Source organism: Mustelus asterias, chromosome 2 (genome assembly GCF_964213995.1).
Source record: "Mustelus asterias chromosome 2, sMusAst1.hap1.1, whole genome shotgun sequence".
Taxonomy (NCBI): domain Eukaryota; kingdom Metazoa; phylum Chordata; class Chondrichthyes; order Carcharhiniformes; family Triakidae; genus Mustelus; species Mustelus asterias.
The window spans coordinates 26,133,896-26,150,736 of record NC_135802.1 but is presented as its reverse complement, the minus strand read 5'-3'; the positions used below and the strand labels follow the sequence as shown (position 1 = coordinate 26,150,736).

Below are 16,841 nucleotides of genomic sequence, written 5' to 3'. Positions count from 1 at the left end.
CCTGGGAGTGCTGTATTGAACCGGAGGCCATTCTTTCTGCCTGGTCTCAGCATGTTCTCTCCCTCTTACTGCACCCTAATTCACAGCTGGGTTCTTGGCCCACTGAACACCGTCACCCGTGTGTGGTACAGGACAGGCAACAAATCCCTCCATTCCAACAGAAATCAGATGACACAGGAATTCAAATCAAAGTGGTCCACTTCCTGTCTCCTCCCCTCCCATGGCCGTCTCGGAGCCGGCACCTGCCCTACTCCTGAATTTATCTCAGTCAGGGTCCTATCACATGGAGAGGACCCCAAGACAAATCTCATGACCTCCTGGGCGGAGCGTGGAAGCAGTCAGGTCAGGAACAGCAGCCCACAAAGCTGAGGAAAGTAACATCACTGTGGGAGCAAGGAATACCGTCCGGTGATTGTTCCTGCTCTTTACACGGTGGCGCAGTGGTTAGCAGTGCTGTCTCACAGCACCAGGGACCCGGGTTCAATTCCCTGCTTGGGTCACTGTCTGTGTGGAGTCTGCACGTTCTCCCTGTGTCTGCGTGGGTTTTCTCCGGGTGCTCCAGTTTCCTCCCACAGTCCAAAGATGTGCGGGTTAGGTGGATTGGCCATGCTAAATTGTCCCTGAGTGTAAGGGGGACTCGCTAGGGTAAGTGCATGGGGTTCTGGGGAGAGGGCCCGGGTGGGATTGTGGTCGGTGCAGACTCGATGGGCTGAATGGCCTCCTTCTGCACTGTAGGATTCTATGAATCTCCATCCCCAATTGAACCGTCCCCTCCTTCCCTTCACCCCCAGTGACCTGCCACATGTTAGCTGAGCGGCAGGGCAGCTTCCCAACATTCAGTCAGTATGAAGTGCTGCGTGCTTGAGATGGGCAACTTGCCCATTCTCATTGAATGATGCCCGCTGGTTAAAACAGAACAGCCCTCCCTCTGCATCTGCCACACTTTATTCCACCTGCGAGTTACTATTCCTGCTGTAATGTTTAACAAAGAAAGGTACAGCACAGGAACAGGCCCTTCGGCCCTCCAAGCCAATGCCGATCATGATGCTCTAACTAAACTAAAAAAAAGTTTAAGTTTGTTTATTAGTTTCACAAGTAGGCTTACATTAACACTGCAATGAAGTTACTGTGAAAATCCCCCAGTCGCCACACTCTGGTGCCTGTTCGGAGACTGTACATTGAGGGAGAATTTAGCATGGCCAATGCACCTAACCAGCATGTCTTTCGGACTGTGGGAGGAAACCAGAGCACCCGGAGGAAACCCACACAGACACATTGGGAATGTGCAAACTCCACACAGACAGTGACCCAAGCCGGGGATTGAACTCAGGTCCCTGGCACTATGAGGCAGCAGTGCTAACCACTGCGACACCGTGCTGCCCCTTTGTTTGGTTGTAAACTTGCGGGTTGTCTTTGTGACTGCTTTGCGCGGTGAATTGGCTATTCCTGTTTGCTCTGGAAGGGGCCACTGGTTTTATATGTCACAATAACTCTGTCTGTTCTTCCCACTGAACCAGGAGACTGGCTAAATCCACGTTGCTCCTGATCCCCTTGCTTGGAGTACATTACATTGTGTTTGCCTTTTATCCGGATAACGTTCCCCAAGAATACAAGGTGGCGTTTGAATTATGTTTTGGATCTTTCCAGGTAAAAACTATTTCTTACCTCTCCGGGGATTCAATTTCTTACGGCAACAGAATTCGTGGTGAACTCATGTCTATTTTTGAATTCTTTCTCTTGCAGGGATTTTTCGTTGCGGTTCTGTACTGCTTTTTAAATAGCGAGGTGAGTTAACTTTGCTGATCTTCAAAGTTGCTAATTCATGATTTTCTTAGTAATTACCTCAGGATGACTTCATAAGCTCATAAGATATGGGAGCAGATTTAGGCCATTCAGCCCATCGAGTACTCTCCGCCATTTGACCATGGCTGATATACTCCTCATCCCCATTTTCCTGCCTTCTCCCCATAACCCTTCACCCCATTACCAATTAAAAATCTGTCTAACTCCTCCTTAAATTTACTCATTGTCCCAGCATCCACCACACTTTGGGGCAGCAAATTCCACAGATTCACAACCCTTTGGGAGAAGTAGTTTCTCCTCAACTCTGTTTTAAATTTGCTTCCCCTTATCCTAAGACTATGACCTCTCGTCCTAGAATGCCACACAAGAGGAAGCATCCACTCCACGTCTACTTTATCCATACCTTTTATCATCTTGTATACCTTGATTTGATCTCCCCTCATTCTTCTAAATTCCAGAGAGTATAGGCCTAAACTGTTCAATCTCTCTTCATACGACAAACCCCTCATCTCTGGGCGGCACGATAGCACAGTGGTTAGCACTGCTGCTTCACAGCTCCAGGGACCTGGGTTCGATTCCCGGCTTGGGTCACTGTCTGTGTGGAGTTTGCACATTCTCCTCGTGTCTGCGTGGGTTTCCTCCGGGTGCTCCGGTTTCCTCCCACGGTCCAAAGATGTGCAGGTTAGGTTGATTGGCCATGCTAAAATTGCCCGTTAGAGTCCTGAGATGCGTAGGTTCGAGGGATTAGTGGGTAAATATGTAGGGATATCGGGGTAGGGCCTGGGTGGGATTGTGGTCGGTGCAGACTCGATGGGCCGAATGGCCTCTTTCTGTACTGTAGGGTTTCTATGATTCTTTCTATGATTCTCTGGAATCAATCTAGTGAACCTCCTCTGAACTGCCCCCAATGCCACTACATCTTTCCTCAAACAAGGTCACCAAAACTAGCCATAGAATTCCTACAGTGCAGAAAGGGGGCCATTTGGCCCATCGAGTCTGCACCAACTCACTGAAAGAGCATCCCACCCCAGGCCCACCCCTCCTCCCTATCCCCATAATCCCGCGCATTTTCCATGGCTAACCCACCTAGCCGACACATCTTGGGTCACTAAGGGGCAATTTAGCTTGACCAGTCCAGCTAACCTGCATATCGTACATAGATTCATTGAATCCCGACAGTGCAGAAGAGTCCATCTGACCCATCGGGCCTGTCATTATCTTACCCAGGCCCTCTCCCCTGCCCTGTCCCCATAACCCCACACATTTACCATGGTTAATCCATCTAACCGACACATCTTGGGACATTAAGGGGCAATTCAGCATGGCCAATCCACCTAACCTGCACATCCTTGGACTGTGGGTGGACTGTGCGTGGGTTTCATAGAAATCATAGAAATCATAGAAATCCACCTAACCTGCACATCCTTGGACTGCGGCACGGTAGCACAGTGGTTAGCACTGCTGCTTCACAGCTCCAGGGACCTGGGTTCGAATCCCGGCTTGGGTCACTGTCTGTGTGGAGTTTGCACATTCTCCTCGTGTCTGCGTGGGTTTCCTCCGGGTGCTCCGGTTTCCTCCCACAGTCCAAAGATGTGCAGGTTAGGTTGGTTGGCCATGTTAAAATTTCCCCCTAGTGTCCTGAGATGCGTAGGTTAGAGGGATTAGTGGGTAAAATATGTAGGAATATGGGGTAGGGCCTGGGTGAGATTGTGGTCGGTGCAGACTCGATGGGCCGAATGGCCTCTTTCTGTACTGTAGGGTTTCTATGATTTCTATGATTTCTATGAAACCCACGCAGACAGTCACCCAAGGCCGGAATCGAACCCGGGTCCCTGGTGCTGTGAGACAGCAGTGCTAACCGCTGTGCCACCGTGCCATCAGCAGAGTATAGGGGACTGAATCAATAGTAGCACATTTGCTGAGACTTGAGAAGTTCTTCCATCTGCTCAGGCCTGAAATATATATTGAAAAGATAGCAAACACGGATCATAATCTATGTTAGAGTTACACCTGGAATATCAGAAGCAAGTATTTCTAAAGGATCGCTCTTCTCAATACAGATAGATCAGTAAGACTGGTAGTTAATGTTGGCCTTTATCGCAAGGGGGGTAGAATGTAAAAACAGGAAGGTCTTGCTGCAACTATATAAGGCACTGGTGAGGCCGCAACTGGAGTACTGTGTGCAGTTTTGGTCCCCTTATTTGTGAAAGGATATATTGGCCTTGGAGGGAGTGCAGAGAAGGTTCACCAGGTTGATACCAGAGATGAGGGGTGTAGCTTATGAGGAGAGATTGAACAGATTGGGTCTGTACTCGTTGGAGTTTAGAAGGCTGAGGGGTGATCTTATAGAGACATATAGGATAATGAAGGGACTGGATAGGGTGGAGGTAGAGAGATTCTTTCCACTTAGAAGGGAAACCAGAACTAGAGGGCACACCCTCAAAATAAGTGGGGGCCGGTTCAGAACAGAGTTGAGGGGGAACTTCTCCTCTCAGAGGGTAGTGAATCTCTGGAATTCTCTGCCCATTGAAGTGGTGGAGGCTACCTCGTTGAATATGTTTAAATCACGGGTAGATAGATTTCTGATCGATAAGGGAATTAAGGGATATGGGGAGCAGGCGGGTAAGTGGAACTGATTCGCCTCAGATCAGCCATGATCTTGTTGAATGGTGGGGCAGGCTCGAAGGGCTAGATGGCCTACTCCTGCTCCTATTTCTTATGTTCTTATGTTAATATCCTCTATCAACCCATCGTACAAGGTTTAAAAGTGCAAAGACCACCTTTAACCTGTCTCCAGTAGCTTGAATCGCATTATGTCATCCCAGTTTCATAGAAACTAGAAGCAGGAGGAGGCCATTCGGCCCCTCGAGCCTGCTCCGCCATTCATTTTGATAAAGGCTGTTCATCAAATTCAATGTCCTGATCCCGCCTTCGCCCCGATATTCCTCCTGAAATCAATGAAGGCACACGTTTGTGATATTGGGCGGAATTTCCCATTCCTGTCAGCAGCGGGATTCGTGGTGGTCAGTTTCCCGCCAGCGGGAAGTTCATTCGGAACTTTGTTCTCCTGACTTTCATGGCGGGTTAAAGGCAGCTTGATTTTTCCCGCCAGTCGATGTTAGGGAGCCATATTTGCATCCATTCGTATCTCATGGATGCTCATTAAAAATGCAACTCGCTGGAATCACGTTCTCCCTCCAAGTCTCAGTGCCTCTCCAGCAGATAATTAGGGCGGTCTGTTTTCACAACCATATTTCAATGGCGTGCACCTGGCGATCTTCCCAGTGACTTCAAGGTACATGGGCGCCGCTTTCATCTACATTTAATATTGGCACTGCCATCTCCCGCTCGGCCAAGCGCCAAGGCTACTGTCTATCAGGCAAGACCAGAGGAACCGGTGGGGGGGGGAGAAGCCAGAGGCATAACTAGGGGGGTAGGTGACTGGAGTACAGGAGGGCAGAGAAAAACACAGACACACAACTGGGGAGGTTTGTGAAAGGAACAGAGGGGATTAGCCTCAGACTGTGAGGCGACACGATTGAGGAAGATTGCAAAGACAGACCTGGGGCTCTATGGGCCATGTGGGGGGGGGGCTCTGCAAGGCCCCCATGTCTTGGTCCCGGTGCTGGATGGGGTAAGGCCTCGCTGGGCAGTCACAATCATGCACAGCATGGTGTGCAGGGCATGGTCAGCCTATTTGGTTCTGGGGGTTGGAGGTTTCATACTGGGCAGCAGATGACACAGACATGGTCAAGGTGGGCACCTGCATCCTGTAAACTGGGAGTTAAGCTTATTTATTTTAAGCTTATTTATTTATTAGTGTCACAAATAGGCTTACATTAACACTGCAGTGAAGTTACTGTGAAAATTCCCTAGTAGTTAGTAAGTCATGGGTGGTCTCATTGGGGTGAGGGGGTGATGGGGGGGAGGGAAATCCCTGAACTTCATGGTGCATGTGACCTCGAGAAAGGGAGGAACAGATCAACAAACGATGGGGGACATCGACGTTATAGGGTTCGAGGTGGAGGGGGGGTGGGAGAAACATCAACATTTGTAACAATTGTCTCCAGGGTAATGGGGGGGAGACAGGACAGTGATAGGAGGAAGGGGAATGTTTGTGTGTGCTGTTAGGCTCGGAGGGTCTCAGAGGGGAAGAGGGTGTGGTTGGAAGCTGGTTCTTCAGCACCACCATGATGACCAACACCTTGGAGGGATGCAGTTGAAAAGAAGCAGGGAGGGATCTGTGAGAGGCGTCGACAATTGCAATTTTGGACCAAAATGAGTTCTGAAGAAGAGCCATAGAATCCCTACAGTGCAGAAGGAGGCCATTTGGCCCATCAAGTCTGCACTGACCACAATCCCACCCAGGCCCTATCTCCGTAACCCTATGTATTTACCCAGCTAATCCCCCTGACACTAAGGGGCAATTTAGCATGGCCAATGCACCTAACCGGCACATCTTTGGACTGTGGGAAGAAACCAGAGCAGCCGGAAGAAACCCACGCAGACACGGGGAAAACATGCAAACTCCGCACTGCGACTCAAGCCAGGAATCGAACCCAAGTACCTGGAGCTGTGACGCAGCAGTAATAAGCACTGTGCCACCGTGCCGTCCAACTGAAGGGGAACCTGTGCTACTTCTAAAGGACAGGCTTACAGGCCACAAAGATACACAGACAAGAGCTTTATTGGAAAGGTGTTTGCCGTACGGGCTGTTTAGATAGACTGCCCGTTTGCTCATACGAATGGCCGATTATGTCATCAATATGTCACATGATCAGTGTGTTAAAGTGACTTCGTTCCAATTAGGAACAAACCTGAAAACGCAACGGCACCCTCACAATTATCAGCTTAGGACACTGAGGTCAAAGCTCAGCTGACAACTGTTAACATCTGCCAAATGCCAATTGAAGGAGTTTACCATCTTAACTCGTGGAGAGCACGCGAGAATTTGCGGCAACATTTGGCTGCTTGTTCACATGTCCGTCACAGAGGCAACGTGTCCAAAGGGAAGGAGAATCAAACAATCCATGGGCAACAGCTGCTACCGACGAAAAATAAACTCAAGACAAGGCTCTGCATTATCGTGAATGGCTGTTTCTTACAGACCACAGCGCTTGCATTAAATAATTGTCAGGCTGGATTAGTATCTAGGCTAAAGGAGGCAGGCTGACAGTAGCCTGACTGAGGGTAAGAGCACATAGCTGTATTCACCCTGATCAAAGCCTCTTTGTTCATGCTCTGTCATGTCAGAGGGGAATGCTCAGACATCTGTGGGCCTTCAAGATGTGTTTTAGCTGCAAGCGGATGCCACGCCCGGAACATGAGCAGGCTTCACACTGGCTCCCTGTGTTGGTGACGGAAATAGAACATTCCAGGGTGAGTTGCAAACCTGTGTCTTATTTTATTTGTCCACAGATACAAGGGGGAGTGCAGGTTGCAGGCAACGCTGCCTTCTTGATAGTTGTGATGTGAGTGAGAAGAAGGGGCCATCGCTGTTTGGCACAGCTCAGCGATGAGTGTCGCCCTGAAGAACATTAGCCAGCGGGGCCCCAGGGAGACACAAATCCCAATCAGCAGGAACCAAAGCCACAGAGGCATTTGACCCAGGTTCTGGAGAAGACGCCTCTCATACATGAGATGAATAGAAGTCAGTGCAAGAGGCCCCTTTTTTATTATTCATTCATGGGATACGGGTGTCACTGGCTGGGCCAGCATTTATTGCCCATCCCTAGTTGCCCTTGGAGAGCAGTTGAGAGTCAACCACATTGCTTTGGCTCTGGAGTCACATGTAGACCAGACCAGGTAAGGACGGCAGATTTCCTTCCCTAAAGGACATTAGTGAACCAGGTGGGTTTTTCTGACAATCGACAATGGTTTCACGGTCATCAGTAGATTCTTAATTGCAGATTTTTTTCATTGAATTCAAATTCCACCACCTGCCATGGTGGGATTCGAACCCCGGGTCCCCCAGAACACTAGCTGAGTTTCTGGATTAATAGTCTAGCGAGGTCATCGCCTCGCCTTCGCCTGTCTCAAATCATAGAATTATAGCATATAATCCCTACAATGCTGAAGAGGCCATTCAGCCCATCGAGTCTGCACCGACTCTCTGACAGAGTATTTTACCCAGGTCCTCCCTCCCATCCGATCCCTGTAACCCCACACATTTCCCATGACTAATCCATCTAGCATATATATCTTGGGACAGTAAGGGGCAATTTAGCATGTCCAATCAACCTAACCCACACATCTTTGGAGCGTGGGAGGAAACCAGAGCACCCGGAGGAAACCCACGCAGACACGGGGAGAACGTGCAAACTCCACAAAGGCAGTGACCCGAGGCTGGAATTGAACCTGGGTCCTTGGCGCTGTGAGATAGGAACGCTAACCACTGTGCCACCGTGCCGTCATGAATGCAGCCGCTGTTGACTGAGCCACTTGGTAAAAGTCTTTGTTCCACGACTGCATTTTCCTGGAATGACTGTTCACCAAGCTGACGAATTGTTGGTGGAAATGTCAGCGCACTAATAATTATTGTTATAATAATTATTGTTTACACAGCACCTCATCAGAGAAATGTCAGAAGTGAGACTGAGCTTATCCGACCCGCATGTCAGTATGTGGGCGAGACTTTACAGCCTTGGTCAAGCGAGACCGGAAATTCCCACTCGAGGTCAATGGACATTTCTATTGTCAGATCCTCGCCTGCTCCGACTCTGCAGTGGGCAAGGTGGTGGAGATCCGGCCTATGTGTCTGTTGATATATGTTGATATATATGAATGAAATGTACAAATGTATTAATATGCATATTATGTTTTTACGTGGCTGAGCTTATTTTTGGAACTAAACCACGTGAAATTAAGTATATATCCAGCCATTGACATTCTTCATTCTTAACGCACAGGTTCAAGCTGAACTGAAAAAGAAATGGCGGAGCTTGCTTTCGAGCTGTCCCTTCAAGTCCGATTACAGTAAGCACAGAACATCGATTTCAGGGAATGGTTACTCGCGCCGGAATACCCGAGCTCAGTCCTTCCTGCAAACGGAAACCTCCCTGGTATAAAATGTGGTTCCGAGGGCAGCGCGGGATCCTGCAGCTTTCCACCTCCCACGTATCCGGCAGGATCGAGAGGCCTGCCTGTGTTCCGCGCCAGAAACGCGGGAGGAACCGATGGGAGTGTCAGGCCCAGGCGTATCCTTTCCCAACTCGAGAATTTTCCGAGAGCTTGCGCTTTGAGAGGCGCATGTTCACAACTTCTCAACAACACGTGCGGGCGGTCTAGCCAGCGGGGCTTTTTAAGATGAACTCCATCTTCTGCACAAAGCCTCGTGATGTTGACTTCTCCCGTGTTAAAAAAATGGCCGTTATTTCATATTCCGCTCTGCAACACGAACAAGGCGCATTACCAATTCCTGGAATGCTGTGACTTCCTGAATTTGATGTCCGGAGGATGTATGGACAGTCTAAATGTCTCCCAGAAATCCACCAACATCGGAATTCCACCATATCACAACTGTTCAGAGCGTCTCATCGCAAGATTTGAATCCGTGACGTTTTATTTATTGTTTAAAGATTCTGGAATTTCAAGTTGGAGAAATGATGTGCTAATTGGTTTAGTAGCTCGCAGTTTCTGTCAGTCCATCTTGAGGAATTATTATGGGGCTGTGTCGCGAATCAGTATGTGGCAATTAGAAACTAATACTGCTAATCAGTGGGATTAAAGTGCTCAGGAAGTAATTAAAGCCGGAAATTACTGCAGCCAATGTCAAAATGGTTGGTGGGTTCAGCTGACACGCTCTCTGCTATTTACTGAGAATCGTAGAATGGTACAACACTACAGGGGGCCCTTCAAATCAGCTTTGAACAAGTTCTCCAATTAATCTTACATCCTGCCCTTTCCCTGTAAATGTTTCCACTTTATGTATCTATCTAATTCCTTTTCAAAAGCTATTGTTTAATCTGTTTCGAACAGCCTTTCAGACAGAGCATTATGGGGACATGGTGGCAGAGAGGTAACATTCCTACAGTGTTCAAGGAGACCAAAGAAACAACTTTCCACACATTCAATTATAATTAATTAATCAAATTTGGGATTCCTTACCCAGCCATACCTGTAGGAAATACAAGTTAATTTTACCGCTTGTGACAATGTCTCTGATTATTGCACATAGTGATTCAATTCCGACTTCCACAACTGCACCTGGAAGTTGATCCATGCATCGCTGCCCCTTGGAGATAAAATTAACGTCCTATCACTTTAAATATTGCATCCATATTCCAGAGCAGAGGTTGAACGCTCTCGATTTAGAAATGGAAATGGACCAGGGTGGAGATTGGGACCCGTCCAGTTGATTGTATTGCGGTTGATCTATCCAGCACGTCATTTTTCTTTTGTTCAATAATAGTCCTCCAGCATTTGCAGGAATTTTTATGCTATTCATTCGTGGGACATGGGCGTCGCTGTCTGGCCAGCATTTATTGCCCATCCCTAGTTGCCCTTGTTCAGAGGGCAGTTGAGAGTCTACCGCATTGCTGTGGCTCTGGAGTCACATGTAGGCCAGATCGGGTAAGGATGGCAGATGTCCTTCCTCAAAGGACATTAGTGAAGCAGATGGGTTTTCCCGACAATTGGCAATGGTTTCATGGTCATCAGTAGATTCTTAATTCCAGATTTTTCTTTATAAATTCAAATTCCACCATCACCATGGCAGGATTTGAACCCGGGTCCCCAGAACATTAGCTGAGTTTCTGGTTTAATAGTCCAGGCCATCACCTCTCCTAAATGATGGCTTCCACTTTCAAGAAAGCTCTCCAAACCACGTTTGCTGCCCTGCTTGGAGGAGTTCAGTCGGCAGGAACATTACATCCTCGAGGGAAACAAAGTTTAAAGTTTATTTAATAGTGTCACAAGTAGGCTTACATTAATACTGCAATGAAGCTACTGTGAAAGTCCCCGAGTCGCCACACTCATTTCACAAAACCCAACTTGCTCAAAAGTAAAAAGTTACGAAGAGAAAAGCATAAATAATCCTTTTGACCTGAGAAACCCAGCAACGTTCCAGCGAAGGGAATTATTGATAAAGTTTATAATTGCCGCTGGTTTTGCTGATGTACATCAGGCACTGTTGGCCTCATCACATTTCATCGACTCGGCCTAATTTGAACTGGTTTATTGGTTCCTTTTGGTGTTACCACACCAGGATCTGTCTGCACTCCTGCCCTGTTAGGCAGCTGCAACAGTGTAAAGGGGACAGATAATTCCCTTGGGAATGTTGAAGACTAAACTGATCAATTTATGATATGGAGATGCCGGCGTTGAACAATAAGAAGTCGCACAACACCAGGTTAAAATCCAACAAGTTTATTTGGAATCATGAGCTTTCAGAGCGCTGCTCCTTCATCAGGTGAGTGGAGAGGTAGATTTCACAAACAGGGCATATCCCTCTCTCCACTTGAGTTTGCACCGACCACAATCTCACCCAGGCCCTATCCCCATAACCCCATGCATTTACACTAGTTAGTCCCCCTGATACTAAGGGGCAATTTGGCATGGCCAATCCACCTAACCCGCACTTGTTTGGAGTGTGGGAGTAAACCAGAGAACCCGGAGGAAACCCACGCAGACACAGGGAGAACGTGCAAACTCCACACAGACAGTGACCCAAGGCCAGAATTGAAGTCAGGTCCCTGGCGCTGTGAGGTAGCAGTGCTAACCACTGTGCCACCGTGCCACCCGTCATAGAGATATATATCACGGAAATAGGCCATTCAGCTCAATTCGTTCATGCTGACCAGGTTTCCTAAACTGAATGAGTCCCACTTCCCTGCGTTTGGTACATATCCCTCGAAACATTCCCTATCCATGCATTCGGGTGTTCCCTATTAATGTATCCAGGTATTCAAAGTGTTTTTCGGTAACTTCATGGCTCCTGCACAAACCGCTGCTCTCAGTTGTAGTTATACAAGTATTCATTCCCCTTGAAATTTAACATAACTTGGGAACTAAATGGAGGCCACACAGAGCAGGACAAGTTACCAGAAGAGGGAGAAGGAGGAAATAGAAACATAGAAACATAGAAAACTACAACACAAAACAGGCCCTTCGGCCCCACAAGTTGTGCCGAACATATCCCTACCTTTTAGGCCTATCTATAACCCTCCATCCTATTAAGTCCCATGTAAGAACATAAGAACATAAGAAATAGGAGCAGGAGTAGGCCATCTAGCCCCTCGAGCCTGCCCCGCCATTCAATAAGATCATGGCTGATCTGACGTGGATCAGTACCACTTACCCGCCTGATCCCCATAACCCTTAATTCCCTTACCGATCAGGAATCCATCCATCCGCGCTTTAAACATATTCAGCGAGGTAGCCTCCACCACCTCAGTGGGCAGAGAATTCCAGAGATTCACCACCCTCTGGGAGAAGAAGTTCCTCCTCAACCCTGTCTTAAACCGACCCCCCTTTATTTTGAGACTGTGTCCTCTAGTTTTATCTTCCTTACTAAGTGGAAAGAATCTCTCCGCCTCCACCCTATCCAGCCCCCGCATTATCTTATAAGTCTCCATAAGATCCCCCCTCATCCTTCTAAACTCCAACGAGTACAAACCCAATCTCCTCAGCCTCTCCTCATAATCCAAACCCCTCATCTCCGGTATCAACCTGGTGAACCTTCTCTGCACTCCCTCCAATGCCAATATATCCTTCCTCATATAAGGGGACCAATACTGCACACAGTATTCCAGCTGCGGCCTCACCAATGTACTCATCCAGGAGTTTCTTAAAAGACCCTATTGAGTTTGCCTCCACCCACCACTGACGGCAGCCGATTCCACTCGCCCACCACCCTCTGTGTGAAAAGCTTACCCCTAACATTTCCCCTGTACCTACCCCCCAGCACCTTAAACCTGTGTCCTCTCGTAGCAGCCATTTTCACCCTGGGAAAAAGCCTCTGAGAGTCCATCCGATCTATGCCTCTCAACATCTTATATACCTCTATTAGGTCTCCTCTCATCCTACATCTCTCCAAGGAGAAAAGACCGAGCTCCCTCAGCCTATCCTCATAAGGCATGCCACTCAATCCAGGCAACATCCTTGTAAATCGCCTCTGCAACCTTTCATTCTTTTCCACATCCTTCCTGTAATGAGGCGACCAGAACTGAGCACAGTACTCCAAGTGGGGTCTGACGAGGGTCTTATATAGCTGCATCATTATCCCCGGACTCCTAAACTCAATCCCTCGATTGATAAAGGCCAGTACACCATACGCCTTCTTAACCACCTCCTCCACCTGCGGGGCCGATTTTAGAGTCCTATGGACTCGGACCCCAAGGTCCTTCTGATCCTCTACAGTACTAAGAGTCTTTCCCTTAATATTGTACTCCTTCATCCCATTTGACCTGCCAAAATGGACCACTACGCATTTATCTGGGTTGAAATCCATCTGCCACTTCTCCGCCCAGTCTTGCATCCTATCTATGTCCCTCTGTAACTTCTGACATCCCTCCAGACTATCCACAACCCCACCAACCTTCGTGTCGTCGGCAAACTTACCAACCCATCCCTCTGCTTCCTCATCCAGGTCTTTATGAAAATGACAAACAGCAAGGGTCCTAGAACAGATCCCTGGGGCACACCACTGGTGACCGACCTCCATTTAGAAAAAGACCCATCTATACACACTCTCTGCCTCCTTTGGGCAAGCCAGTTCTGGATCCACAGGGCAGCAGCCCCTTGGATCCCATGCCCTCTCACTTTTTCTAGAAGCCTTGCATGGGGGACCTTATCGAACACCTTGCTAAAATCCATATAAACCACATCTACCGCTTTCCCTTCGTCAATGTGTTTAGTCACATTTTCGAAGAACTCCACCAGGCTCGTAAGGCACGATCTGCATACTAAACCTCTCCAAATGCTCATAAATCTTGTCCCTCAGGATCTTCTCCATCTGCTTACCAACGACTGAGGTTAGACTCACCGGTCGGTAATTTCCTGGGCTATCCCTATTCCCCTTCTTGAAAATAGGGACCACATCCGCAATCCTCCAATCCTCCGGCACCTCTCCCGTCTCCATCGACGACGCAAAGATCATCGCCAGAGGCTCTGCAATCTCTTCCCTCATCTCCCACAGTAACCTGGGGTACTTCCCATCCGGACCCGGCGAATTATCTATCTTGATGCCATTCAAAGATTCCAGCACAATCGCTTTGTTAAAGTCCACATACTCAATCCTTTCAGTCCACCGCAAGCCCACAGTACATCCACCCAGGTCCTTCTCCTCTGTGAAAAGTAAGTGAGTTAGCAGGAGATCCTTCCTGCCTGGGGTGTTCAAGGAGGACGTCTCCTACCTGAAGCTCAGTGAGGATCGATGTGTATGGAACAGTCCCTGAAGATTGGAGGGTAGCGAATGTCACTCCAATATTCAAAACGGGAGGTAGAGAGAAAACAGGGAATTATAGACCAGTAAGCTTAACATCAGTAATGGGGAAAATTCTCGAATCCATTATCAAGGACTTTATAGCAAAGCATTTAGAAAGCAGTGGCAGGATCCGACAGAGACAGCATGGATTTATGAAGGGGAAATCATGCTTGACAAATCTGTTGGAATTCTTTGAAGATGTAACTCGTAGAGTTGACAAGGGGGAACCAGTAGATGTGGTATATTTGGACTTTCAGAAAGTGTTTGACAAAGTCCTGCACAAGAGATTATCGTGCAAGATTAAAGCGCATGGGATTGGAGGAAGTGTATTGAGATGGAAAACTGTTTGGCAGAGAGGAAACAAAGAGTAGGAATTAATGGGGTGCCACAAGGATCGGAGCTGGGACCCCAGCTATTCACAATATATATTAATGATTTGGATGAGGGAACAAAATGTAACATCTCAAAGTTTGCAGATGATACCAAGTTGGGTGGGAGGGTGAACTGTGACGAGGATGCAGAGATCCTTCAGAATGATCTGGACAGGTTGGGTGAGTGGGCAAATCAATGGCGGATGCAGTATAATTTGGATAAATGTGAGGTTATTCACTTTGACAGCAAAAATAAGAAGGCAGATTACTACCTGAATGACTGTGAATTGGGAGAGGGGAGTGTGCAGCGGGACCTGGGTGTCCTTGTGCACCAGTCGCTGAAGGTAAGCCTGCAGGTGCAGCAGGCGGTAAAGAAGGCAAATGGCATGTTGGCCTCCATTGCGAGAGGTTTTGAGTACAGGAGCAGGGATGTGTTGTTGCAACTATACAGGGCCTTGGTGAGGCCACACCTAGAGTATTGTGTGCACTTTTGGTCTCCTTTTCTAAGGAAGGATAGAAACCCTACAGTGCAGAAGGAGGCCATTCGGCCCATCGAGTCTGCACTGACCACAATCCCACCCAGACCCTATCCCCATATCCCTGCATATTTACCTGCTAATCCCTCAAACCTACGCATCTCAGGAATCTAAGGGGCAATTTTTAGCATGTTCTTGCTATCGAGGGAGTGCAGTGAAGGTTTACCAGGCTGATTCCGGGGATGGCGAGACTGATTTATGAGGAGAGATTGACTAGATGAGGATTGTTTTCACTGGAGTTCAGACGAATGAGGGGGGATCTCATAGAGACTTATAAAATTCTAACAAGTCTAGACAAGATAGATGCAGGGAGGATATTCCCAATGGTGGGAGAGTCCAGAACCAGGGGTCACAGCCTGAGTATTCGGAGTAGACCATTTAGGATGGAGATGAGGAGACATTTAGAATCATAGGATCATAGAAACCCTACAGTGCAGAAACAGGCCATTCGGCCCATCGAGTCTGCACCGACCACAATCCCACCCAGGCCCTACTCCCATATCCTATACATTTACCCGCTAATCCCTCTAACCTACGCATCTCAGGACACTAAGGGGCAATTTTAGCATGGCCAATCAACCTAACCTGCACATCTTTGGACTGTGGGAGGAAACCAGAGCACCCGGAGGAAACCCACGCAGACACGAGGAGAATGTGCAAACTCCACACAGACAGTGATCCAAGCCGGGAATCGAACCCAGGTCCCTTGAGCTGTGAAGCAGCAGTGCTAACCACTGTGCTACCGTGCCACCCAAAGAATGGTGAGCCTGTGGAATTCATTACCACCGGAAGTAATTGATGCCAAGACATTGAATGCATGCAAGAGGTGGCACGATATAGCATTTGGGGCAAATGGGATCAAAGGTTATGGAGAAAAAGCAGGATTAAGCTTTTGAGTTGGGTGATCAACCATAATCTTAATGAATGGCGGAGCAGGCTCGAAAGGCCAAATGGCCTCCTCCTGCTCCTATCTTCTACGTTTCTATGACATCCGTGCTTCAGTAAGGACATCCTCACTGAAATCAGCCACAACTGCAAGCTCAGAGCAAGGCAGCTGTTGCATTGCCAAAGCTGTGAAGGGTTAATCATACATTGCAATGTCCTGATCCATTTTGAGAGCAGTTCAATTTAGCCCCACCCACCTGTGCCTATTTCATATATGTTTCCAGTGTTCCGAGCAGGAGGGGGTTAATTTAAACAAGGCTGATTTCTCCTATCATCGCTCATCTGTAAACAGCAAACTCAAGATAGGATGAACTCAAAGGTTTAAAGTTTAAAAAGTTTATTCATTAGTGTCACAAGTAGGTTTACATTAACACTGCAATGAAGTTACTGTGAAAATCCCCGGGTCACCACACTCCTGCGCCTGTTCGGGTACACTGAGGGAGAATTTAGCATGGCCAATGCGCCTAACCAGTACATTTTTCGGACTGTGGGAGGAAATCGGAGCACCCGGAGGAAACCCACGCAGACACGGGGAGAACATGCAGACAGTGCGGAACGTGCACAGACAGTGACCCAAGCCGGGACTCGAACCCGGGTCCCTGGCGCTGTGAGGCAGTGGCGCTAACCACTGTGCCACGGTGCCGAGGATTAGTTTATCTGCACACACTAAAAACGTGGGGTGTGAGGGAGGGGCTGTTATGTACCCCCTGTGCACTTATACAATAAATGAGAGGTAGAGAAAGAAAGATTTACAGGGTAAAG

The 16,841-nt window shown here is 48.1% G+C and overlaps 1 protein-coding gene across 1 annotated transcript in view; it reads left to right on the top strand.

Moving 5' to 3' along the window:
- vipr2 (vasoactive intestinal peptide receptor 2) overlaps positions 1-9,948 on the top strand; it is a 186,316-nt gene extending 176,368 nt beyond the window's left edge. Inside the window, exons 11-13 of the mRNA XM_078227681.1 lie at positions 1,518-1,647; positions 1,744-1,785; positions 8,712-9,948. Of these exons, the coding sequence (XP_078083807.1) occupies positions 1,518-1,647; positions 1,744-1,785; positions 8,712-8,870 (331 nt within the window). The 3' untranslated portion in view covers positions 8,871-9,948. The remainder of the gene's footprint in view (positions 1-1,517; positions 1,648-1,743; positions 1,786-8,711) is intronic.
- Positions 9,949-16,841: the final 6,893 nt, after the last annotated feature.